Consider the following 26529-nt stretch of genomic DNA (forward strand, 5'->3'; position numbering starts at 1 on the left):
AATCGGTACCGGTATGCTTCTGGACCAACCACCTTTCCACTGTTCATCTTCTTCATAGCTGCCCTCACTTCCTCCTTGCTAATCCACCGCACTTCTGATTCACTATCCTCACATCATCCAACCTTCTCTCTCTCATTTTCTTCATTCATCAGCCCGTCAAAGTTCTCCTTCCACCTTCTCAACACACTCTCTTTGCTTGTCAGCACATTTCCATCTCTATCCTTCATCACCCTAACCTGCTGCACATCCTACCCAGCTCGGTCCCTCTGTCTAGCCAGTCGGTAGTCCTTTTCTCCTTCCTTATTGTCTAACCTCTCATACAACTCACCATACATCTTTTCCTTTGCCTTCACCACCTCTCTCTTCGCTTTACGCCACATCTCCTTGTACTCCTGTCTTCTTTCTGCATCTCTGACTATCCCACTTCTTTGCCAACCTCTTTTTCTGTAGTTTCCTGTACTTCCTCATTCCACCACCAAGTCTCATTGTCTCCCTTCCTCTGTCCTGATGACACCCCAAGTACCTTCCTAGCTGTCACTATTTCTGCAGTGCCTGCCCAGCCATCCGGCAACATTTCACTACCACCCAGCGCCTGTCTTATCTCCTTCCTGAACTCCACACTACAGTCTTCCTTCTTCAGCTTCCACCATTTCATCTTTGGTTCTGCCTTCACTCTCTTCCTCTTCTTGGTCTCCAAAGTCGTACTACAGACCACCATCTGATGCTACATTCTCCCCTGTCACCACCTTGTAGTCTCGAATCCCTTTCAAAATTGCACCTCCTACATAAGATATGGTCCACCTGTGTGCACTTTCCTCCACTCTTCTAGTACATCACCCTGTGTTCCTCCCTCTTCTTGAACTGTGTATTCACCACAGTAATTTCCATCCTTTTCACAAAAACCCCCACCACTTGTCCTTCCGCATTCCTCTCCTTGATACCATACTTGCCCATCACCCCTCTCTCCTCCTTGGGTGCACTCGCCACCACTTCATCCAACTCACTCCAGCATTCTTCTTTCTCTTCCATCTCACACTCAACTTGTGGGGCATATGCACTGATAACATTAATCAACACACCTTCAATTTCCAGCTTCATACTCATCACTCTGTCTGACACTCTCTACCTCCAACACACTTTTGACATACGCTTCCTCAGAATTAACCCTACATTTCTCCTCCCATCCACACCATGGTAGGAGAGTTTGAACCCACCTCCGATGCTCCTGGCCCTACTCCCTTTCCACCTGGTCTCTTGCACACACAGTATACCTACCTTCCTTCTCTCCATCATATCAGCCAGCTCTCCTTTTACCAGTTATAGTGCCATTATTCAAAGTTCTGACTCTCACCTCCACACTTCTAACTTTCCTCTTCTCCCACTGCCTCTGAACATGCCTCCCCCCTCGCCTTCTCCTTTGTTCAACAGTAGCATAGTTTCCACTGGCACCCTGCTGGCCAACAGTACTAGTGGCAGTCATTGATAACCCGGGCCTCGACTGATCCAGTATAGAAATCTGATTTATGATCCGCATATTTTATTTGGCAAAGATTTTACGCCGAATACCCTTCCTGGCGCAACCCTCTCCACTTAGCCAGGTATGGGACCAGCACTAAGAATACACTGGCTTGTGCATCCTCAGTGGCTGGGTTATAGTGACAACCCCGAAAGGTTTTTATTTTGTTTTGTTTTTTCAAATGGTTTGATGAGTGACTACTCCAATACTCACATCCCCAAATCACTTACATATTAACCCATGAGTTCAGGTTTCATATAAAGAATTTGCCAATTGATGCCATTTTGGAGGAGCACAGTCAGTTGGAAGTCCTGTTCACCAAAAAACTGCCATACTGGTGAGCTGACCTGTCCTTTTTTATCAACAATTTCCTCACCGTCGACACTCGTTATTTTCTCACTCCACGCTGTTTCTGTTGATATCTCACATGTCATTGGTGAAACCGAACAACACACCTGTTAAATGATTGGCTGTTTCACAGCTGTTTGAATAAAATGAATTTAAGTGCAACTATCGAACATTCTGTCGAACAATTTTCTATCGTTTTATTGCCCAGGCCTATGGTAGGGTTATCTACTGCAGCCATCATACCCAGCTAACTTGTCTGTTTCTCCTCAAGAATATGGAGTGAAACAGCAAGCTCTGTCACCTACAATTAAACGTTCTCACAGGCAGCAAGGCATGCTACGTCAGCGTTGCATTCAGTTCTTAAAAGGTACGCTCTTTATTGTCAGACGAATGACAGTTATAATGTCAGGCACATAAAATATCTGATTTTGCTAAATACTTGTACGGTACTTTTTTTTTTTTTTGCACTGGTGTACTTTTTTAGTAGTGGCATACCTTACATAAGTTTCACTTTCGACTCATGTTTCCATAGAACATTATTCCTAAAAGTTTGGGGATTATCCAGGTCCTTTTTTTTTTTTTGCAAATATGAGACAGACATTTGATGTTTCTCTTGGTCAGCAGTGGTTTCCGCCTTGCTTCTCTCCCATGAATACCATTTTTGCCCATTCCCCTCCTTATTGTGGTATCCTGAACACTGACATCAGCTGAGGCGAGAGAGGCCTATGGCTCTTTGGATGTTCTGGCATGTTTTGTGGCTCCCTGTATGAATTGCCGCTGTGTCTTTGGAGAAGTTTTGGCAGGTCGGCCACTCCTGGGAAGGTTCGCCACTGTTTCTCAAGTGTTCTTCATTTGGAGATAATGGCTCTCACTGTGGTTCGGTGGAGTCCCAGAGTCTTCGAAATGGCTTTGTTCCCCTTCGATGTGTTTCAACAACTTTTTCCTCATATCTTCGGGAGTTTCCTTTGACTGTAGCATCGTGTGCTTGTAAAAACTTTGTGGTGACTACATCACTCACATGATAAGGATCAATATGAGTGAGGTTTAGGTTTCAACATGGCTGGCTGCAATCAGCTGAGTCTAATTAAATGTGGGTAATTGACCAGGGGGGAAAATGTTTGCTGTGTTTTATATAATTGCTATTTGTTGTATAATCTGTGATTTGCAAACTGTAGAAAGAAACGTGGTTAATTGGTTGATTGAGTAACTAGAGCTGAGTTTACACCAAAGGTTTGTGACGAGACAGTTGAAACCTGCGACTACTTGCAAAAGAATGTGGTCTGCAACGTTCTCAAACCTGCCAGTTTGCACCAATGAGACTAGGTGAGATGTATCGTTTCCATAGCAATGAAACGCTGTACTTACATTCCGACTGCCAGCTTTTCAGGCTGTGAATGAGGATAGTGATGGTGAGTTACTTGCTGCACTTGCAGTTCTAGCATTGACGAGGCGGCGAAATCATAAAAAAAACTCCCCCATTTCGACCAGCTGACAGTTTGTAACTGACTCGACGAGCTGTCGTCGCTATGAGCTGATTGGCTGTTGAAACAGGTGACGTGCCTTGTGTTCTAAAACCAGCTGCTGGCGACTTGACAAGCTGAGTCGCAGGCGGCTTTCGGCCGGCTTGAATACAGCTGAGACGGTGTAGTCCACGTTGCTGCAGCCTTTCTCTGCAAGGTTCTAAAACGGTTTCATCTCGCTGTGAATCTCTGGTGTAAACTCGGTTGCCGGTTCGATCCCCAGCTCCTCCAGAGAGCATGTCGAAGTGCCATTGAGCAAGACACTGAAGCCTTAACTGCCCCTGATGAGCAGGTTGGCGCCTTGCACGGCAGCCTCCACCAACAGTGTGTGAATGGGTGAATGTGAGACGTGCACTGTAAAGTGCTTTGAGGGGTCGGTAGACTAGAAAAGCGCTATATAAATGTAGTCCGTTTACCATTTAATCAAAAATGACTAAAAATACATTACGTGTAACTGAATGACAAAACAATCTAATGATCCAGTTAAACCAAAACCTCTAAACTATAAACCTTAAGTAATCTAGTCAAAAATACAAGTTACTTAAGTGTGGAATACATCTGAAGCATTGCATTTGCTAAAGGCACTATACTGTAAGATTGATTTTAATTTTACACTCTAATTGAAAGTAACAGCCAATGCATAATGTTAAAGAATGGAGGGAGCCCATAAATGATTAAGGGTATGCGGTGTTTGTCAAATAACCTTGGGCACTACAGTCAGCGGCAAGAGATATTGTCGTCGTTACACATGGCAAATGAAAATCCATCTTTCTTATATACTGTAAATGAAAAGCAGATGAAGCAGTCTGCTCTCCTTTAACATCCGCTCTTTCCTTCCTTCTCTTTTCTCTTCCCTCTCACTGTATACACTGACGAGCCAAAACTTTATGACCAATCACAGGTGAACCAAATACCGCTGATCATCTCCAAACAAGGACACATATCAAGGTCTAGGTAGATCAGATGGCAAGTGAACAATCAGTTCTGGCAGTCAACGTGTTGGATGCAGGAGAAATGGGCAGGAGTAAAGACCTGAGCAACTTTGACAAGGGCCAAATTGTTATGGCTAGACGACTGAGTCAGAGCATCTCTGAAACAGCAAGGCTTGTGGGGTGCTCCTGGTCAGAAATGGTGGTCCGAGGAGGGACAAACCACAAACCGGCAACAGGGTGTTGGACGTCCAAGGCTCATCGACGCGCAAGGGCAACGAAGGCTATCCCGTCTGCTCTGAACTGACAGAAGGTCTACTGTGGCACAAGTCACAGAAAATTTTAAGGATGGTCACGGGAGGAACGTGTCACAACACACAGTGTATTGCACCCTGCTGCGTATGGGGGCTGCGTAGCTGCAGGCTGTTCAGTGTCCATGATGACCACTGTCCACCATTGAAAGCACCTACAATGGGCAGTGAAGCGTCGGAACTGGACCTTGAAGCAGTGGAAGAAGGTCGCCGGGTCCGGTGAGTCCTGTTTTTTTTTTTTTTTTTTTAAGATCACATGGATGGCCGTGTATGTGTGCACCGTTTACCTGGGGAAGTGAAGGCACCAGGATGCACCCTGGAAAGACGACAAGCTGGAGGAGGTAGCGTGAGCACAGGGCAATGCTCTGCTGGGAAAACCTGGGTCCGGTCATTCATGTGAACGTTGATTTGACACGTGCCACCTACCTAATCGTCGTTGCAGACTAGGTACACCCCTGATGGCAGCAGCCTCTTCAGCAGGATAATGCACCCTGCCACACTGCACACATTGTTCGGCAATGGTTTGAGCAACATGATGAAGTATTCAAGGTATAGCCCTGGCCTTTAAGTTCTCCAGATCTCAATCTGGTTGAGCATCTGTGGGATGTGTTGAACCAACAAGTCCAATCCACGGCCGCTCCACCTCACAACTTGCAGGGCTTAAAGGATCTGCTGCTAATGTTTTGGTGCCAGATACCACATGACCCCTTCAGGGGTGTTGTAGAGCCCATGCCTTGTGTGGCAGGTGGGCACTGTTCTGGCGGCACATGGAGGACCAACAGTATATTGAGCAGGTGGTCATAATGTTTTGGCTCGTGTGGAAATGCAGCACAGCCACTTTTAAATTTCGAGGGCCCAGTGATCTTGCTTTTTAAAAGGCAACAGGTGTGACAGGCCATCGCTTCACGTGAACAACTCAGGAGCAGAATATTAAGATAGAAGTATCGTAATATATCTCTTTATGTATATGTACTTCACTCAGTAGTATGGAAGACTACTATCGCTCTCCTGTGTACCAGAAACCGAGGCTGTAATCTGTTCAGCAGGCAGAATGTTCTACTCCGACAATGAATAGGATAGTGATTGTGTGTGTGTGTGTGTGTGTGTGTGTGTGTGTGTGTGTGTGTTCCACTTAAACACAAAAAGCAACATGCTGACACATGTAAACCGTACTCTAAATGCCCCACATGTCCAACCCGCCGCTTTTTCCAATAACTTCCATCCAGGAGTGGATTGTGTTAGCATGAGCTAAATGTTTCATTCGTAACCGTAGTCACATGTTTGATCCGTAACCGAACAGTGGGGCCGTTGTTGTGGATGTTGTTGATGTTAGATAATGTCTCACCGACAGCATACGTCAGTGCTTTGGGAATCGCCACAATCACTTATCTCAAGTGTATAACAACACTCATGGAGGCAAGATAAGGGCGTGTGGTTTCACCGCATTGTTCTTCTGTTTATGTGTGTAAGTATGTACGTGTGTATTTGTATTGTGTCTAAATGAGCTCTGGAGAGATTGCAGGAGGGGCTCAGATCGACTTGAACTAAGTGGTCCTTGGGGCGAGAATGTTGGCGGGAATGTTGCTGGCTCTTGCATCCAAGTCTCCGCTGAGAGGCTGTGTCTGTCCTGTTTATTTATTTTGTGTGTGTGTGTGTGTGTGTGTGTGATGGATACGAGTCAAGAGTTTAGCTCCAAATGTGATATTCATTTTAAAAAAAAATGAGATAACGTGCTCTTATGAAGTGGTGGATCGTACTGTATAGTGGGTAGCAAAACCTGGTAAGCGTCCAGGTTGCCCGTGGAGGGGATTCTCTTAGCTGCTCCAACCAGTGGGACAGTTTGGATTTTTCAGCAGCAGATTACTTTGAACACAAGGTGTATATTGATTCTTATATTGATTCTTATATTGATTCGTTCATTAACTGTTTCATTATTAAATGCTCATTTAAATATTCACAGGCCTGTCATTTGCAAAAATGTGTTACTTGAAAAATATCTCAGGCTCTCATGAACGACTCTTTCTGTATTTTCATCTTTTTCTAATTATATGATCTGTGTCTAGGCAACTATGCAGGCCACATTGCTGCCTAGACATAAATCAGTAATGAATCATAGCGCAACGAAACAACAGTTGACTTTGTTTAAACTTTACAGGCTGATTTCTATTCTATTTAGATGATTTACCATGTTCAAAATGTGACTTTTGTCTGAGCACCGTGGACAAACTGCCTCATGGGTCCTGCGCCTAATGCATATTAATGTCCAGTGAATTTCTTAAACGGTCATTGTTGGTCGTGTTGGCTAGTAACATTTTTTTTTTTTGCTGCTTTTTCTCCCCAATTGTGTCCGGCCAATTACCCCATTCTTCCGAGCCGTCCCGGTCGCTGCTCCACCCCCTCTGTTGATCCGGGGAGGGCTGCAGACTACCACATGTTTCCTCTGATACGTATGGAGTCGCCAGCCGCTTCTTTTCACCTGACAGTGAGGAGTTTCGCCAGGGGGACGTAGCGCGTGGGAGGATCACACTATTCCCCCCCCCCCGAACAGGCACCCCGACCAGAGGAGGCGCTAGTGCAGCAACCAGGACACATACCCACGTCCGGCTTACCACCCGCAGACATGGCCAATTCTGTCTGTAGGGATGCCCAACCAAGCTGGAGGTAAAACAGGGATTCGAACCAGCGATACCCGTATTGGAAGGCAACGGAATAGACTGCCATGCTACCTGTACGCCCCCAGTAACAAAAATTCTTCACGGATGCTTCATTTAGATAAATTGGGCACAGGTCAGGCGTCAATTTGTTTGCCCCCCAAGCGACTCAGGTGTTTAAAATCACTTGTTTAAGCCAGCCAAGCTAGATCCTCGGTGTTCCTCACTAGAACGGAGGGGCCTCCACCGCTTGGGAGACTTGTATATAGATGGTCTATTTGCCAGTTTCGATCAACTGCGTATGATGGCTTTTAACTTGGGTCGTTCTGATTCTTTTCAGATACCTTCAGCCAGGAAACTCACTCCCCCTCTTCCCTCAGATCCCCCCTCCCAGTAACATAGACTTGTCACTCAAAGCAGGAACCTTGTCCAAAGGTCATGTCTCCTATTTCTACGACCTTTATGCCCAGTGGATGAGTCAGTTGTTAACAAAATTAGAGTTTGCTGGGATAAAGAACTGCAGACCAATTTTTCAGATGAAAAAGGCTCTTGAAGCCATGAACCCCTCTAGCTGTGCTCGGCTCAGCCTCACACAGTTCACAGTTCATATGGACTCCACCAGAGCAAGGCTGAACTCCAAACTTTACCCAGGCAACCTAAAGGAAAACTGTGAAAGATGCTCCCAAGCCCCCTTGTGATTTGACTCATATGTTTTGTTTATGTCCTAAAGTTACCAGCTTCCAGCGTTCATTTGTTAACACGATTTCAGAAATTTTGAAGTTGCGACTTTCCGTCCCCTCACATAGCAATCTTTGGTAGACCCCCAGACGAAATCACTACGGCGGCTATCCGGTCTAATGTTTTTGCCTTTGCCTCTTTAATCATCCGTAGAAAAATCCTTTTTTTGGAAATCCTCTCAGCCACCCTCTATAAAGCCTGGCTAAGGGGACATTTTGTTTCCAGTTAAACTGGAAAAAATAAAGTTTACACTGAGGAGCTCCTCTGACGGGTTTTATTCTCACTGGAACCACTTATTGAACATGTTGATTGCCTTCCTCCTGGCGAGGTGGCGGCGTAGAAGTCGGGCTCGGGCCCACCTGGGATGAAGGAGTACCTTGTAGCCTGCCGACCACATACACGTCCAACTGTTACCCAACCTCATGAAGCCCAAAAACACCGATGCTAGTAAATAGATTATAGCAGCTATTCATTTATTTACCTACTCGCTTTTTTACTTTTTATTTTTATTTTTTAATTATTTAACTGCTTATTTTTATGTATTTATCCATCCATTTATTTATTCATGTATTCTTGTTTCTGTGATTATTTATATTTAAGCTACTGTCATGTGGTTCAGTTCTGTTTTACGGAAGGGTCTGTGGGACGGGTAGCAGTAGATGGAGGGGAGAGGATCCTGGGTAAATTGGATTGGGGATGTTAAACGGTGTCTTTCAATTGTAATGTACATTTTACTCAGTTTTCTGTTTTCCTTGAAAATAATTTTTCCCCCCCCATAATTGTTGGACTTTTTTATGTGGCATGCTGTATTGAAGACTAATTGCTTTCTGTTTGCTCTTCTTTCTTTCTTTCTCCCCCATCTTCCTCCTGTCCAGTCATCCTGACAGATGAGGAAGTGCAGAGGAAGAAGGACATGATCATGAAGCGTAAAGAGGAGGAGGCAGCCAGAGAGGCTCTGAAGCCCCGGTTGAACGAGGAGCAGGCCCAGATCATCTCTTGCCTGGTGGAGGCACACCACAAGACCTATGACGACTCCTACTCCGACTTCTCGCGCTTTAGGGTCGGTTGCTGCTCCTCTTTTTCTTCACATTCGAATTGAGACTAAGGTTCTCACACACTTCACTAGAGCTGTTCAGCTTATTCATACAAACTGAACTTAAAATTAGAATCTGTAACGCAGGGAAGTAGTGACTTCAATGCAATTCTGCCCCCCCACCCTTTTAGTTTGGTTTGTTATGTGGGTTGGATTGGAAATGGGAAGAGATCCTGATGGTCTTCTAGGTGGTGTGAGCTGAGAGGGAAAGAGTTTCTGTTTTGGTGGAGTCACGAAAGCGCCCACAGCAAATGCAACACCAAACTTCGACACAGCGTGAATCAATGAAAAGTAGATGGATAGAGGCGATATGGCACAACAAGCTGCTGTTTTGCCCGAGACACACACAATGTTGGGAATCAAGCTCTGCTTGTAGTTGGCAAAACGATGAACATATGGATGTTAACTGGAACTCCAGCCGAGTCTCTCGATCCCCGACTGACTTTGAGAGGGAGCCGTGCTACTTGTTCCGCCACAAGCTAAATTGTCACTCATGCTGAGCGTTTTTCAACTCGAGCAAGCGACCATTCCCCTTATTTCTTGTTCCTTGGGAGAAACAACAGCTTGTTGCAGCATATTGCCTCTTTCCGCTGACTTTTCATTGATTTGCATGTTGCCCAAGTTTGGCAGGAGTGAGGCCACAAACCCTCTTACCATCAGTTTTGTTGGAGGCCATGCTTTCAAAAGATGGAGAGCTCTAAAATTGGATAAAAGATTCAGCGGTCGTGCCAACATTGCAACATTTTCACTGTGCAGTTTAGTCACTTATGTAATTTCCAGCAAGTGCGCTATTGCAGGTATCTGTAGGTGGTGAACTGGGGATAGGAGGGATGTAGCTACGCCTGCAAAGAAAAACCCACCACACTAGCATGCATCAAAATGCCAAAAATAGCCTAAAGGTCGCCCGTTCCTGACATGACAGATTCTACTTTTAAGACTGTTAATGGCTGTTGTCTACAATAATACTGCTGAGGAAGAGACTGTGCAGCTATGTGTCTGCAAAACTAATCCCGAGAACATCCTCCATGTACGTTTGCAGCCACCAGTGCGAGACGGTCCAGTGACACGCAGCGCCAGCCGTGCAGCCTCCCTTCACTCTCTTTCAGATGCCTCTTCTGACTCGTTTAACCACTCTCCTGGTAACACACACACACACTTGCTCTCTCTCTCTCACTGACACTCTCTCTCTTTCCTTCCGTCACTTCCCTCTCATCTGTCACTCCCCCTCTCCATCCCTCACTTCCCTCTCCATCCCTCTCCTTCCCTCGCTCGCTCCTTCCCTCTCTCTCACTCCATCCCTCACTTCCCTCTCTCGCTCTTTCCCTCTCCTTCCCTCTCCTCCTCACTTCCTTCTCCTTTTTTCTCACTCTCGCCATCCCTCACTGCCCTCTCCTTCCCTTTCTCCCTCTCCTTCCCTCTCTCTTCCTCTCCCTCTCTCAATCCATCCCTCACTTCCCTCTCCTTCCCTCTCTCGCTCTTTCCCTCTCCTTCCCTCTCCCCCTCACTTCCCTCTCCTTTTTTCTCATTGTCGCCATCCCTCACTGCCCTCTCTTTCCCTCTCTCCCTCTCCCTCTTTCTCTCTCTGTCCCTTTCCTTCCCTCTCCCCCTCACTTCCCTCTCCTTTTCTCTCTCTCTCTCTCTCTCTCTCTCTCTCTCTCTCTCTCTCTCTCTCACTGTCTCACACACAGTGGCTTCAGATTCTCCTCAACCCCTGTTGGATATTATTTCTTGTTTTGCTGCAGTGCAATGCAAAGTGAAAATAGTAAATATTTAAATGGTTTGTTTTCTACTTTTTGAGAAGTAATTCTCTATATAATGTTAAAATATAACGAAGTATTTCGAGTAATAGAGTAACACGGTATTTAGAAGTCTTCAGAATTTTATTAAAAATAAATACCTTAAATTTACTTGATGTTCGCTCCCTTTGTAGTAACAGCTTAACATGAAGCCAGGTATGTTTGGTCTTCCTGGTGCATCACACTCGGTATGTTAACAAGCGCCACCTGTGTTGGTGTTGAGTCCTTGAATAATAATAAATAAATAGAAGAAGTGGGATAGTAAGAGAGATGAAGAAAGTAGACAGGAGTACAAGGAGATGCAGCGTAAAGCAAAGAGAGAGGCGGCAAAGGCAAAGGCGTATGGTGAGTTGTATGACAGATTAGACACTAAGGAAGGAGAAAAGGACTTGTACCGATTGGCTAGACAGAGGGACCAAGCTGCAAAGGATGTGCAGCAAGTTAGGGCGATCAAGGATAGAGATGGAAATGTGCTGACAAGCGAGGAGAGTGTGCTAAGAAGGTTGAAGGAATACTTTGAGGGGTTGATGAATGAAGAAAATGAGAGAGAGAGAAGGTTGGATGATGTAGGGATAGTGAATCAGGAAGTTCAGCGGATTAGCAAGGAGGAAGTGAGGGCAGCTATGAAGAGGATGAAGAGTGGAAAGGCAGTTGGTCCTGATGACATACCTGTGGAGGCATGGAGATGTTTAGGAGAGATGGCAGTGGAGTTTTTAACTAGATTGTTTAACAAAATCCTGGAAAGTGAGAGGATGCCTGAGGAGTGGAGAAGAAGCATACTGGTACCGATTTTCAAGAACAAGGGCGATGTGCAGAACTGTAACAACTACAGAGGCATAAAGTTGATCAGCCACAGCATGAAGATTTGGGAAAGAGTAATAGAAGCTAGGTTAAGAGGAGAGGTGATGATCAGCGAGCAGCAGTATGGTTTCATGCCACGAAAGAGCACCACAGATGCGATGTTTACTTTGAGAATGTTGATTGAGAAGTATAGAGAAGGCCAGAAAGAGTTGCATTGTGTCTTTGTAGATTTAGAGAAAGCATATGACAGAGTGCCGAGAGAGGAGGTGTGGTATTGTATGAGGAAGTCAGGAGTTGCAGAGAAGTATGTAGGAGTGGTGCAGGATACGTATGAGGGAAGTGTGACAATGGTGAGGTGTGCGGTTGGAATGACAGATGGGTTCAAGGTGGAGGTGGGATTACATCAAGGATCGGCTCTTAGCCCTTTCTTGTTTGCAATGGTGATGGACAGGTTGACGGACAAGATCAGGCAGGAGTCTCCATGGACGACGATGTTCGTGGATGACATTGTGATATGTAGCGAGAGTAGGGTGCAGGTTGAGGAGAGCCTGGAGAGGTGGAGGTATGCACTGGAGAGAAGAGGAATGAAAGTCAGTAGGAGCAAGACAGAATACCTATGCGTAAATGAGAGAGAGGACAGTGGAATGGTCAGGATGCAGTAGAGAGGTGAAAAAGAGAGTGCAGGCAGGTTGGAGTGGGTGGAGAAGTGTGTCATGAGTGATTTGCGACAGAAGGGTATCAACAAGAGTTAAAGGGAAAGTTTACAAGATGGTTGTGAGACCAGCTATGTTATATGGTTTGGAGACAGTGGCACTGACGAAAAGACAGGAGGTGGAGCTGGAGGTGGCAGAGTTGAAGATGCTAAGATTTTCACTGAGAGTAACGAAGAAGGACAGGATTAGGAACGAGTATATTAGAGGGACAGCTCAGGTTGGACGGTTTAGAGACAAAGCAAGAGAGGCAAGATTGAGATGGCTTGGACATGTGTGGATGCTGAATATGGAGCTGCCAGGGAAGAGAAGAGGAAGACCAAAGAGGAGGTTTATGGATGTGGTGAGGGAAGACATGCAGGTGGCTGGTGTGACAGAGGAAGACGCAGAAGACAGGAAGAAATGGAAACGGATGATCCGCTGTGGCGACCCCTAACGGGAGCAGCCGAAAGTAGTAGTAGTAATATGGTACCTCAGAAATATCTTTCAGTTTTGAAAAACACATTCTTGACTTAAAAAGAAAACTTGTTTAATGACAGTGGTGAATTTCTTGCATTAGTGAAGGGAGAAAAAAAATAGTGTGATTCATTGAAATGTGAAGGTGAGACAGGAACTAGACGTGGCTGAGTACTTTGTGGAGGCGCTGTAAGCGCACGCCGTGACTCAGCCTCTGTGGTCATTGTGGTGTTGCTACATTGTTATTGTTTCCAAATGTGAAGTATTCAGGAATGAAATCCTGTCGAATCATCCACGGTCACAGAGAAACCACAACCTCTTTTATCGCACACCAGGGAAACATACACCACGTCTGGACAAACGGTTTGTCAGGAAACCCAGTTTCCAGGCTCGGGCAAATAAACTCCAGCGACATACGAGTTGGACAACCGTAAACGTTGGGCTTGATTCTTCTCTAGGACCGTGCCGGATTGTTTGTAAATGATAATGGTTGTGAACTGTAATGCTATGTTTTGAGGCTAACCGTGGGAATTGTGATTGGCTCTCGTTTTAGTGGGTGGAGCTTATTTTGGCCTTCTGTAAATCTCCTTTGATTCCTGTCTGACCCGCCTGGCAGGCTTCCCCTCGTGTCAAGCCTGCCAAATATCAGGTGATGCAATCCAACAATTACAGCAGTATCACATGGACTTCTAGAGAGATTAGAAGTCGGGATTCATCGAACCCGGTTCAGGGTATGTGCTCTGATTTCTTGCTGCAAATGTATTTTAGCCATGTACTTGCAGCACATTGAGCTAAATGAATCTACAAATTGGCAAACGTGTGAATTTGTGCAGGGATTCTGCTTTTTTAGGCTTATCCCCCCCCTTTTCTCCCCAATTGTATCCGGCCATTTACCCCGCTCTTCCAAACTGTCCCGGTCACTGCTCCACCCCCCTGTCGATCCAGGGAGGGCTGCAGACTACCACATGCCTCCTCCGATATGTGTGGAGTCGCCAGCCGCTTCTTTTCACCTGACCACGAGGAGTTTCACCAGGGGGGCGTAGCGCATGGGAGGATCACACTATTCCCCCCAGTTCCCCCCCCCCTCAACAGGCACCCCGACCGACCAGAGGAGGCACTACTGCAGCGACCAGGACACATACCCGCATTCGGCTTCCCACCCGCAGACACAGCCAATATGCCTGTAGGGACGCCCGACCAAGCCGGAGGTAACAAGGGGATTCGAACTGGCAATCCCCATGTTGGTAGGCAACGGAATAGACCGCCATACTACCCGGACGCCCCACTCGCTACTCACTTTTCTGATTTGCTCATGGCCTAACCCGGGTCTTAATGTGTTTGAGTGCAAACTAAATAAACAGGATTCTGTGTTTGGTGTGGTCTACAGATGTGGTGCCAAATGCTCAGATAGTTCGAGATGAACTCACAGTTCTTCAGTAAAATATATAAAATACCCTGATTATGGTGGCACTAGATGACAAGAACAAACGAAGACTTCAGAAACGAACAAATGTGCGCTGTATAAGTGATCGTTTCAAGTTTCTCTGTAACACTTGTGTGTTTTTGCTCCAGTAACCCTTTCGTAAGAGCAAAGTACAAACCCGGGCAAGCAGAGAGTGCACCTGATTGTAGAAGCTTGTTGCCCAGAGGGAAAACACATGTATTTTTTATTTGTCTACCCCTGACACCGATACACACACACACACTAAAATGCTGTTTCAATGCCAGTCCAGATTTTTTTTTTCTTTTACCTCCGTTGGCAGGCTGGTTGTGTGCGATCCCGCTGTTCTTCCCTCTGAGCCACGAGTTTCTCCTGTATTTTAATCCAAGCTACTTGACAGATCATTTGAGCAGGGTTTTACAGAGCTCGCCATCCCAGAGTAGAGATGAGCGAAATCATCAGAAAGTCGTATTCATATTGACGTGTTTTGAATCAGATGGTAGCCACTGACAGTTGTATGCAAGCGAGAGGAGGACGCTAATTAGCTGTGTAAAAAAAAAAAAAGAAGAAATATGGGGCCGTCACATAACTCCTGTAGCAGAGTCTTGACAAATGCTTTCTATTATTGGCTCCAGCTGCACCCGCTGACATTGTTTTGCTTTTCGAACTCGTCTATCTGCTTGTGAACTCAGGCACTGTGTCACCTTGGTTGACCCGTCTCCATCCCCCACCCCCCCTTCTTCTTCTTTGGTATTTTCGTTCATGAGAGCTGTCTCTCTCTCCTTTTCCACTCCATCCAGAGTCAGTGGACACCAAGATGAACCTGAGCAACTTGTTGATGATGTATCAGGACGGCGCCGGCAGTCCAGACTCCAGCGAGGAGGACTCCAAGCTCTCCATGCTGCCCCACCTGGCCGACCTGGTCTCCTACAGCATCCAGAAGGTCATCGGTTTCGCCAAGATGATTCCCGGTTTCAGGTGTGTGCAGGAATTGAACCTCAACCATGGAACAAGAGGAACTTTAATACGTTTGTTTCTGAGGAGCCTAAATGAGAAGTTGATTTCTTTCTTTCTTTCTTTTTTTGTTGTTGTTGCTATGTTAGGACTGTTCAGAAATTGTACCTTTATTCATGTTATAATTTACAACTCCCTCCACCCGCCGACATTTTAGCAGCTACTCTGAGGAATTCGTCAAATGGTTAAAAAGTCAGTCATTGTCTAGCACGCACGCACGCACACACACACATACACACACACACACACAATCACAATCAAGTGGCCTTGAAAAGCTCCCACACAAACACAGCATATTAACTTGCTTAACTTGACAAACAGCACAGCCGAGTCTGTGGCCATATAGCATATAAATACATAATTGCACATACATACATGTGCTTTCAGTTATAGTATACGGAGGGAAAATATGCAAAATTCACTCATAAGAAAATATGAAACACATGTATAAATCCCAGATACCCATATAATGAGATTATCTGGAGGAATCTGTGTGAAGCTCATGATCCCCTTAAGTCTACTTCAGACCATCAAAGTGGGGGGGGGAAAAAACATTTGGCATTTGCTTTTTTTGGAGATGCTGTACGGCTGTTCGGTTTCCTGTGTGTCAATGTGGACATGCATGTGTGGCTCTGTGCTAGCGGACGTGCGAGGCGCATGCTTCATCCAGTCAGGGCTGTGGGACCTCGTTGCCACAGAAACCACTGGATGTTTTTATTGTACATGCTGTCCTTGCCTGTCTCACCTGGATCATTCCAGCAACAACAGCACTGATGCAGCTTATCGTCATGAAACACACACCCAGCACACGTGCAGCACGCACACATGCACGCGCACACACACATGCAGCTGGAACGGTAACAGTTTCATGTATGCCAGTTAGTTTGACCAGGTCATCAGGCAGACAGACAGCAGTGATAAAGATTAGTTGCAACAACAGCAGCAACAACCTGGTCAGAAATCCAACCACAGTCTTACACTGCAGTCACACATGTGGTGAGGTCACACAACACACACGCTTTCCAAACAATTTGTGTTCTTTTATAAACAAAATCAGCAAAAGTTTGATGAAATTTTGAACTACCAGGCAAATTATAATTGACAATAATAATAATAATAAATAATAATAAGGTGGCACAGTGGTGCCTTAATGATGATGATGATAATGATAATACTTTGTCTGGATTGACATTATTACTAATTAGCAATGATGTCAGTCAGGCCTCTGGCGTCCTCTTAAGGGTAATGGGACATTATGTAAAACGCATCACTTCCCCTCTGACGCTAACGTTTCCTGCCAGTGTACGTAGCAGTACACCAGCTATTAGCATAGCTGATGGCTAACGTCTCAAGATACGCCGAATGTGTTGCTACATCTCGGGCAACCCGGTTATAACATTAACAACAATTAAAAGTTAATATTTTACCATAAAGAAATGATGACATGGGGCTGTTTCAAAAACAATCTTTGTAAGGTGCTTTAGAGGGAGAGAGACTGACCAACAGGAATTAAAGCAGAAACATGACTCTCAAAAAAGATGAAGGCGATAGAGACCGCTATCATCTTCATCACCTTAATCCTTGTCGCTGTCCAATATAAACAAAATTTTTTACATTTTCCTTTGAATCCCCCCCCCTTTTCCCCCCAATTATACCCGTCCAATTACCCCACCCTTCTGAGCCGTCCCGGTCACTACTCCACCCCCTCTGCCAATCCGGGGAGGGCTGCAGACTACCACATGCCTCCTCCAATACATGTGGAGTCGCCAGCCGCTGCTTTTCACCTGACAGTGAGGAGTTTCGCCAGGGGGACGTAGCGCATGGGAGGATCACACTATTCCCCCCAGTTCCCCCTCGCCCCCGACCGACCAGAGGAGGCGCTAGTGCAGCGACCAGGACACATACCCACATCTGGCTTCCCACCTGCAGACATGGCCAATTGTGTCTGTAGGGACGCCTGACCAAGCCGGAGGTAACACGGGGATTCGAACCCACGATCCCTATGTTGGTAGGCAACAGAATAGACCGCCACGCCACCCGGACACCCATAAAAATAATTTCAAAGGAGGAAAATTAAACAAGTTAAAATAAAAAGACGCATATAAGCAAGTTGATAGAAATTAGCTGCTGCATCAGACTACTAGGGTGGTTGGCTGCAAGGCCTGGGGGGCTGGAGTGATAAACCCCCAGCCACTTCAGGAGTAAGCCTTTATAATGGCTATGAGGCCCAAGCTGTGCAAAGCTGCAAAAGCAGATTTGACCAGTGTTTTTATTAATGCCAGGATGATGTGATTACCAGGTACGAGTTTCATGTTTGTTGTTAAAGATACTTAGCAGTTGAGTGTGTCATCCAACCTCCACTCACAAATGTGTGTGTGTGTCTCTCTCTCTCTCTCTCTCTCTCTCTCTCTCTCTCTCTCTCTCTCTCTCTCTCTCTCTCTCTCTCTCTCTCTCTCTCTCTCTCTCTCTCTCTCTCTCTCTCTCTCTCTCTCTCTCTCTCTCTCTCTCTCTCTCTCTCTCTCTCTCTCATAGAGATCTGACAGCAGAGGACCAGATAGCCTTGTTGAAGTCCAGTGCCATTGAGATCATCATGCTGCGTTCGAACCAGTCTTTCAGTCTGGAGGACATGTCCTGGAGCTGCGGCGGGCCCGACTTCAAATACTGCATCACCGATGTGACCAAGGGTCGGTTTGGGCTTGGCTTTCATAGCTAGTATACTGCCCTAAAAAGGCAAAAGGCGGTAACTTCCAAGAATGTGAAACTGAGAAAAATGGCATTCAAAGTTTTTCCCACTGTGTAGCCAAAACAGCATCCATCCATTATCCAAGCCGCTGATCCCAGTTGGGGTGGCAGATAGTCATGTGTTAACTAAATTATTATTATTAAATGATGCCTGAGCCCAATCCAGCATAGTTTGTAACCTTTTGAGTACTTGTGAGCCTTAAACTGTAGGTACTATATTCTGCCTTTGCATAGATGCCATTTAAACAAGTGGTAATGCAACACAAAAGGCAGTTATGAAATAACTATTTTCAAAAATATCATCTGGTAATGATTTTAATTTTTATTTGTAGACTTGAAAACTCCCATCAAACACAATGCTACAATATTAAAGGAAGATAGTTTTATTCAAGTGCTTGCATGAAAAATGGCTGAAGTGTTTAATTTCAAGTACAATACCTGACACTATATTATTATTACTGTTAACTCACACACACACATACACACACACACACGGAAAATCATGCACATATTGCATGCATGTGTACACATTCACTTACATCCAAACAAAATTCAAAAGTATGATGGATGTTTCTGGTGCAGCTTCACAAACTAACAAGATGCTTGGAAGAAGCCCACCGAGAAAAAAAAGGAAAGAAAATTCCAGAAACTCTTGCAGGTGTTCTGAGAGGAAAAACGTTTTAGTACTTTATAAAATTAAAAAGCATAAATGCATTGTTTCTTCTTTTTATTATGATTAAGTTTTGGCATTTTAGCCTTCATTGACAAGACAGTGAAGGATCACAGGGAACATAGTAGAGGATTAGCATGACAAACACCCAGAGCCAAGTTCGAACCCGGGACTTCACGGTAAAGTACGGGACGATGCGACCTGACCCAGCTGCAGCACTGTGTTGGTTCTTATTACAATAAAATATTTTATTCGCTATACATCTGCAAGAATTGATGGAATCTTTCCTTTTTTTTAATAAAACAAATCCAGAATATTGTTCAAGCTGGACCAGCACCAAGCTGGACCAGGGTAACTTGTCTTGAAGCGCTTCTGCACTAAAGGCAGAATACAGGAAGTGAAGTTACAGTGATTTGCCTTGGATTATATGATGTGTCCCCCCCCTTCTTTTTTTTTCTCCCCAATTGTACTTGACCCCGCTCTTCCAAGCCGTCCCGGTCGCTGCTCCACCCCCTCTGCCGATCCGGGGAGGGCTGCAGACTACCACATGCCTCCTCCGAGACGTGGAGCCGCAGCCGCTTCTTTTCATCTGACAGGCGTTTCACCAGGGGGACGTAGCACGTGGGGAGGATCACGCTATCCCCCCCCCCCCGAACAGGGCGCCCCGACCGACCAGAGGAGGCGCTAGTGCAGCGACCGGGACACATATCCACATCTGGCTTCCCACCCGCAAACACGGCCAATTGTGTCTGTAGGGACGCCCGACCAAGCCGGAGGTAACACAGGGATTTGAACCGGCGATCCCCATGTTGGTAGGCAACGAATAGACTGCCCACGCACCCGGACGCCCCTATGATCACAAATTTTTATTTTCTCCTCAATGCAGCATAATTGTGACAAAATACAAGATACAAGATAAACCTCAACGTGACCAAAAATGACTTGGGCTAAATTAGACGCGTGCAGTGCAGTCGCTGCCCGGGCTCGAGGCGCTGGCCCTCTGTCCACCACGCTTTAAACATGCATGCTTGACTTATTTGGGTGAGGGTACCCACATCGAGTTGTCATGAATATTTACACACATTATGCGTTTGGCAAGGCATTGTCTCTTGCTTCATTAAACTGTGCGATGATGAAGAGTTGAAGTTGAAACCCCCGGGTATCGATCGTAAAACCCGTCTCCGCTCACTCACGCACATTTGGACGTGATGCTCGCTCAATAGTAGACGAAATACCCTTTGTGAACGACCAGGCCTCACTTACCACAACGGTGGATTGTGGTCTCGTACACAATCGCGCCAAACAACGTGCTCATCATGCACAGGCGGGGGAAAGAAAACTTTAAGTTACCATAAGCTGCACATTGCCCTTGTGTTGTTTTTCCCAGCTTGTATAATCTAATCTTTACAAGGACACATAAATGCACACACAAAACACCCACGCCCACACACACACACACGCACACACAAAGATTATTTATTTCCACTGCATACTCCTATGAAGGATTTGCCCTCCAGCCTTCTCATGGCAGTATACACACACCAGACACAGACACACACACACCACACACACACACTGCTTTTTCATTAACACGTCTTGCGCAGAGGAGGGGAGGTGGATTTTGAATAAATCTCTGCCATTGCAACGCAAACACATGTGCCGACACACCCAGACCGTAGCACGCACCGAAAAACGAGTTAACCTTGTTGCCCATCTCTCATTACAAAACATAGATGTGTATTTTCATCAGCACCTCTCTTAAAAAGCTGCATGTTAGGGCGTCCGGGTGGCGTGGCGGTCTGTTCCGTTGCCTACCAGCATGGGGGATTGCTGGTTCGAATCCCCGTGTTACCTCCGGCTTGGTCGGGCGTCCCTACAGACACAGTTGGCCGTGTCTGCGGGTGGGAAGCTGGTATCTCTCCTGGTCGCTGCACTAGCGCCTCCTCTGGTCAGTCGGGGTGCCTGTTCAGGGGGGAGGGGGAACTGGGGGGAATAATGTGATCCTCCCATGCGCTATGTCCCTCCTGTCAGGTGAAAAGCAGCAGCTGGTGACTCCACATGTATCGGAGGAGGCATGTGGTAGTCTGCAGCCCTCCCGGATCAGCAGAGGGGGTGGAGCAGCGACAGGGACGGCTCACGGAAGAGTGGGGTAACTGGCCAAGAACAATTGGGGAGAAAAATGGCAGAAAACACCCCCACCCCCCCCCTAAAAAAAATCTAGTTGGTCAATAGCCCACGGGGGGAAAAAAACAAACGTTTACCATCTTCTCTGCCCCTCTGTAGCTGGCCACACTCTGGACCTTTTGGAGCCCCTGGTGAAGTTCCAGGTCGGCCTAAAAAAGCTGAACCTGCACGAGGAGGAGCATGTGCTGCTCATGGCCATCTGTCTGCTCTCCCCAGGTAAAGTGCGTGTGTCTACACTTCTCTAACTGAATTGGTGCGTTGCTTTAGCCGAGGATAGCCGAGTTCAGGGCTCGTTCTTGTGAGCCGATGAGCCATAAAGTCTTCTCCCTCCATGTGTTGACTCTCTACCCTCCTGATGGCACGAGACGGTCCTCGTCTCATGGTTCTCCTCTTAATGACAGTGGGTTTGTGAGTGTGCAGCAGCATGGTACACTGCTCTTGGCTGACTGTCTCGCTCTCCCCCTTCTAACCCCCATCCGCCGCCCTTTTCCCTCTCTCCACGTCCCCCATTCTCGGTTCTTGTGCGTGTCCTCTAACTCTCCTGGTTCCTCTCAGATCGCCCGGGCATCCAGGACCACGCCAGGATCGAGCAGCTTCAGGATCGCCTGTCGGAGGCGCTGCAGGCCTACATCCGAGTCAACCACCCGGGCGGCCGCCTCCTCTACGCCAAGATGATCCAGAAGCTGGCCGACCTGCGCAGCCTGAACGAGGAGCACTCCAAGCAGTACCGCTCGCTCTCCTTCCAGCCGGAGCACAGCATGCAGCTCACCCCGCTGGTGCTGGAAGTGTTCGGCAGCGAGGTGTCATAGCAGAAACGGAGGGACGGCACCCCACCCCCACCCCACCCCCAGAAACGTCTCACCCACGCAACGACAACAGCAGCAACAAAGGAACTGACCGATCCTCACTGTCCTTCCCAAGTGACCCGACCCCAAGGACCCCCCTCCCCCCCAAAAAATGGTGGAGAGAGCGCTTATCGGATAGATGGATGGTAACCATCTCCTCTGATTTGTTTCTCTTCTGCTCACCAGCCTCCTCTCCCTCCTCTTCCTCTTGACCTAGAAGCACCCGTCACGCAGACATCTGGATATCCCGATTCTGGATGCGACAACTCCCAAATTTTGTTTCTCCTGGATTTCTGCATCATCAGCTTTATTAGTGTACACAGACTTTCAAATGCTCCTGAGAGAAAATGATGGTTTTTACCTCCGTATTCATGGATATTACCCAGATCTCTTCGTTATCATAAACATCTGGAACGCCTGGATATCCAGATTTGCTGCCACTGCATCCTCAACTCCATATCCAGCCTTTACCGTCGCCTTTTTTTTTTTTCTTTGAGACCGCAGACCATTCTCCTCAAGCTCAACCCCACCTTTTTTTCTTTGGATAACTGGATGTGATTTTTCGCTTCACGCTCATTCTCAGCTCATCGCATCACAGGCGATGTCTGGGATGGGAGAGAGAGTCGCTATATAGATACTCACCCCTCATCAAAGCTCATGTAACGCAAAGATAATATGCTTGTGATACTCGCAGTCTCTTGTGACGCCAACGGCGTTGCAGCATATGTTAAATTCCTAGTATTTCACAGTGTGCTGGCAGCAGAGACAGCCAAAAAAAAATGTATAAATCAGCATGGCTGTGTCCACAGAAGGATGGCTGGCGGCACCGCGGCGAGGTCTCAGCCGGCCTGTCGAATATCGGAGAGGAGGAGCGGAGCTTTTGAAGAAGGATGGGAGCGTTTGGGATATAAAAAAAAAAGTGGGTTTGCAGGTAATAGGAAAGGTGGGTGGAAATGTCGGTGGATAGAGGGACCGAGGCGGAGACGAATTTGAGTCGCTAAAGGTTGGAATTTCCTCATGCTCGACAAAAGGGAATTTCACAAAACACGAATGTATGTAGAATTCTATATAAATATAATTGATATTGACATATAAGCTGATATCTATATTTAAGAGTGAAAGATGGCTGTTTCCATGGAAACAAATAGTTCAGAGTGATTTCACTGCATATTGTAGAGGATTCAAAGCCCGCCTACCCACAACTGTGTGCGTAACCCGACTGTGCATATATTTGTGTCCGGTGTCACAGACACACATATACACACATGGACACCTGAGAAGTGTGTGAGGGTTCCTTCTATTGTTTTTATTTTTATTTTTTTCCTTTAAAAGTGTACAGTTTATGAGAATATTGATGGACCACAAGGGGGTTGACGTACAGGATCTGACTGAGGCTTTGTACAGGGAAGTGCTTCAAGTATTGGTTTAGTCATTAATTGGACCTGTAAGTTTGTCGAAACGGAAGACAGACACACACACATACACGCAGACATACGACGATAAACACACACACGGTGCGCACACACGCTCACACAAAGTCCTGTTTCATGGATAATGACTATCCAAAACATTTGGTTGGCTGGTTAGATTGCTGCTAAGACAGTTAGTTAGAGCTAAATAGTTGGACGGAAACCAACTATTTGCAGCTGCCTCAGGGAAAAGTTTTGTCTGATGTTGTGTACTTTGTCTTTATGGTATGTGTGTGCCGTGGCGTAAGCTTACAATCATGAAAGGAGATTGTTTTGTTTTTTTTTTTTTTTTTAAGCTCTAGGCATCACTGGTGATTTGAATCATGCTAAATAACAGTATAAGTAAGCTACAAGTCTTTTTTTAATGATTACTGCAGAGTTTCATTCCAAACTTATCTACTCATGTAAAAATCTGACACTTAAAAGATATATCTTGTATGGTTAAAAAAATTCATTAAGGATGATTGTTAAACTTGACATATATCCGTAAAATAGCTAGGTTTTTGAGGACAGGATCAGCAGTTGTGTCGATGAGGTCGATTTGTAAGGATGTCCATTTCTTGGTCAAAGTTTCTATGCTATAGATGGTAGCTACGTGAATAAGCGATACAGTTTTGGAATGAAACCGTTCAAGTACTCTAAACAGTAGGGCAAAATCACAACTGACGGGGGGGGGGAGTTTTGTATTTATTGAATATGCAACTTCAAGCCTCATCCGCTCTGCCATATTTGTATCATTTTTGACACCGGTCAGGTGTAGATAAACGAGGTTTAGGATGTTAGGATAAACATCATTACATATCACACCCTGTCAACACAAAGCGTACACACCTCCCCCGTTCCCCTCTCAGGCCTAAATCGCCCCTTGTGGCCAAACCTTGTAAATACCACTCACTAAAAAAAGTCTGTACATAGCGATTAAAATAGGCAAAGGAAAAGTCAGCGGTTGACAGCAAAGGTGTTGTGGAAATACAGTACTTTTATGCAAACAGGAGATGGACCCAATTCTTACGTTGTACCCACAGAACTGGAATGGATAGAACGGCTCGATTACTACCCCAAATCAGTAGAAACCGAGTGGACGCGTTCGTCTCGTGTGTTGAAGAAGGCCGCCATAGATCTGATAGTGCGCTCACTGCGGTGGGGACCGGTGCCATATGCGTGAGACCCAGCAGGCTGACGCGTAACCTTTGGCTGAGGCTTCGCTTCGCTGAACATTCCCAGTGGCCGACGTGTCGACGTTGCCCGAGTCTCCCCCCGCGCGGAGGCGCCACACACGAACAGGTCTCACATCTGGGACCGAGGTCCTCCATATTCTAGCAGATGTTTGAATGTAAATGTACCATTACCATGACACCAGGAAGTGTGCTCTCTGTCCATTCTGATTTTATGGATGTACCTTTCTGTGCTCTCTCTCTCTCTCTCTCTCTCTCTCTCTCTCTCTCTCTCTCTCTCTCTCTCTCTCTCTCTCTCTCTCTCTCTCTCTCTCTCTCTCTCTCTGTCTATCTCACACACACACACGGTTAGATGATAAGCTTGGGAAAATATATATCCATATTTTTGTTTCTTATACTAGTGGGGAAAATGTTGTTCTCCGGACTTCTGTCATTTAATTCAAGATTGTAATTGTTTTTATGTGTCTAAGTTTGCTTAATTAGTGCTTAACTTGCCTACCGGGACGTCATTTGGACCCGGGAGAGACGAGCAAAGTGGACTCACGGAGCCCTTCCCAGTGTAAATGGACATTGTACCCTTCCCTTTCTACCTTGTTACCCCCAGTTTGGTTTCACGGTTGTTTTCTTTGTCGTTTTTTTTTCTTCTTCTTCCATGGATTGACAAAAGAGAGCAGTATATGTGCAGTCTTTTTTTTCTTCTTCTTCTGCAACTTGTTTCTGATCCAATAGGAAGTCAGTGCAGCCATCTTGCACCAGGGACTAAAACCTGAAGGGAACTATCGAAGGGGAAATGGCTCATTGACAATGGAAGGGCAGTCCCCCAGGTCTTCAGCGATGAAACAAATGAGACGAACCTGCGGCCGCCACGACAGAAGCCGAGCACCCAGCCCAACCAAGTGCTCATAAGTCCACGTCCAACCAATACGGCCTCAGCTGACTGACACAAACAACAGCCAATGTCCACTGCCACATTCACAGTGTGGGCGTGCCTCCTGATTCACTACCCAACCGGTTGAAACCGCCTCCTGCCGCAGTGGCCAATCACAGCAGGATTACGACTCATAGCTTTAACCCGGCAGCCGGTCACGTTCTGCCGCGGGCGACTGACTCGCGCAAGGGCTGATGGGATTTGGAGTTTGTAGGAACGGCTCGTCACTCAAGACTGAACGGAACGTGGCTCTGCGAGTCGGGGGATGCCTCTCGTACCGTCACACGGTGAAACCCGTTGTTCGAATCTGTACTGACGGTTACGAGAAGAGGTTTAAAAGCTGAACGGGAATCGGGTCAGGTGACCCGGTGTGCAGGGCGAAGTTTGTGTGTGTGTGTGTGGGGGGGGGGGAGTGGCGATGTCTCCTACCAAACCCAGAGTATCGCGCTCTTTCTCGCCGTTCTCTCATCGCAGCTCTTACAAGTCCGGATTCACTAAACTCGCTCGGGTTTCGCTGCCCGCGAGGAAATACGCGAGAAGGGGGCGAGGCCCCCCGCCACGTCACATCAGTGTCAAACATTTTCTAAAGGAGTGCAGAAAGGGGGTGTCGGGGTGGGAGGTGGCGACGGGGTGAAGTCTGACTCCAGCGTTTTCTGGCTACCTTAAACCGGTCAGACGCAGGGCTGAGGTGCTCCTGGTCAGAAAACTGTTATTTTATTTTATTTTATTTTTTATTTTTTTTGGATGAACAGTTTTATGTTTGTGGCCCGGGGGAGAAGACAAAACCAACGGGGGCCGGATGGCCGGTTACACACCAGGTCAGCCGAAACCGCCCACCTCGCCTCAGTTGAACCTCCACACGGTCGCCATCGCTGGGGGGCCGTATCGCCAAAACCTTCACACCCTCCCCCCGGACCAGCTCAGCTCCACCTTGGCAGCCTTCACACCCTCCCCCCCGGAGCAGCTCGGCTCCACCTCGGCAGCCTTCACACCCCCCCCCCCCCCGGACCAGCTCAGCTCCACCTCGGTAGCCTTCACACCCTCCCCCCCGGAGCAGCTCAGCTCCACCTCGGTAGCCTTCACACCCTCCCCCCGGACCAGCTCAGCTCCACCTCAGTAGCCTTACTTACAGCTGGAAAAACACGTGACAGATACCTCAGTGACTTACACAACACGACTATTCACAGCAGCG

The 26529-nt window shown here is 46.7% G+C and overlaps 1 protein-coding gene across 4 annotated transcripts in view; it reads left to right on the forward strand.

Annotated features, from left to right (window-relative positions):
- LOC130106584 (vitamin D3 receptor A) overlaps positions 1-24580 on the forward strand; it is a 113143-nt gene extending 88563 nt beyond the window's left edge. For 3 of the 4 annotated variants that reach the window (XM_056272740.1, XM_056272738.1, XM_056272739.1), the window contains 6 exons: positions 8889-9073; positions 10146-10245; positions 15111-15288; positions 17857-18008; positions 21020-21136; positions 21476-24580. In XM_056272740.1, the coding sequence (XP_056128715.1) occupies positions 8889-9073; positions 10146-10245; positions 15111-15288; positions 17857-18008; positions 21020-21136; positions 21476-21729 (986 nt within the window). In that variant the 3' untranslated portion in view covers positions 21730-24580. The remainder of the gene's footprint in view (positions 1-8888; positions 9074-10145; positions 10246-15110; positions 15289-17856; positions 18009-21019; positions 21137-21475) is intronic. The other variant, XR_008809743.1, reaches the window with a different exon arrangement.
- Positions 24581-26529: the final 1949 nt, after the last annotated feature.

The sequence above is a fragment of the Lampris incognitus genome, chromosome 2 (genome assembly GCF_029633865.1).
Source record: "Lampris incognitus isolate fLamInc1 chromosome 2, fLamInc1.hap2, whole genome shotgun sequence".
NCBI classification, from domain to species: Eukaryota; Metazoa; Chordata; class Actinopteri; order Lampriformes; family Lampridae; genus Lampris; species Lampris incognitus.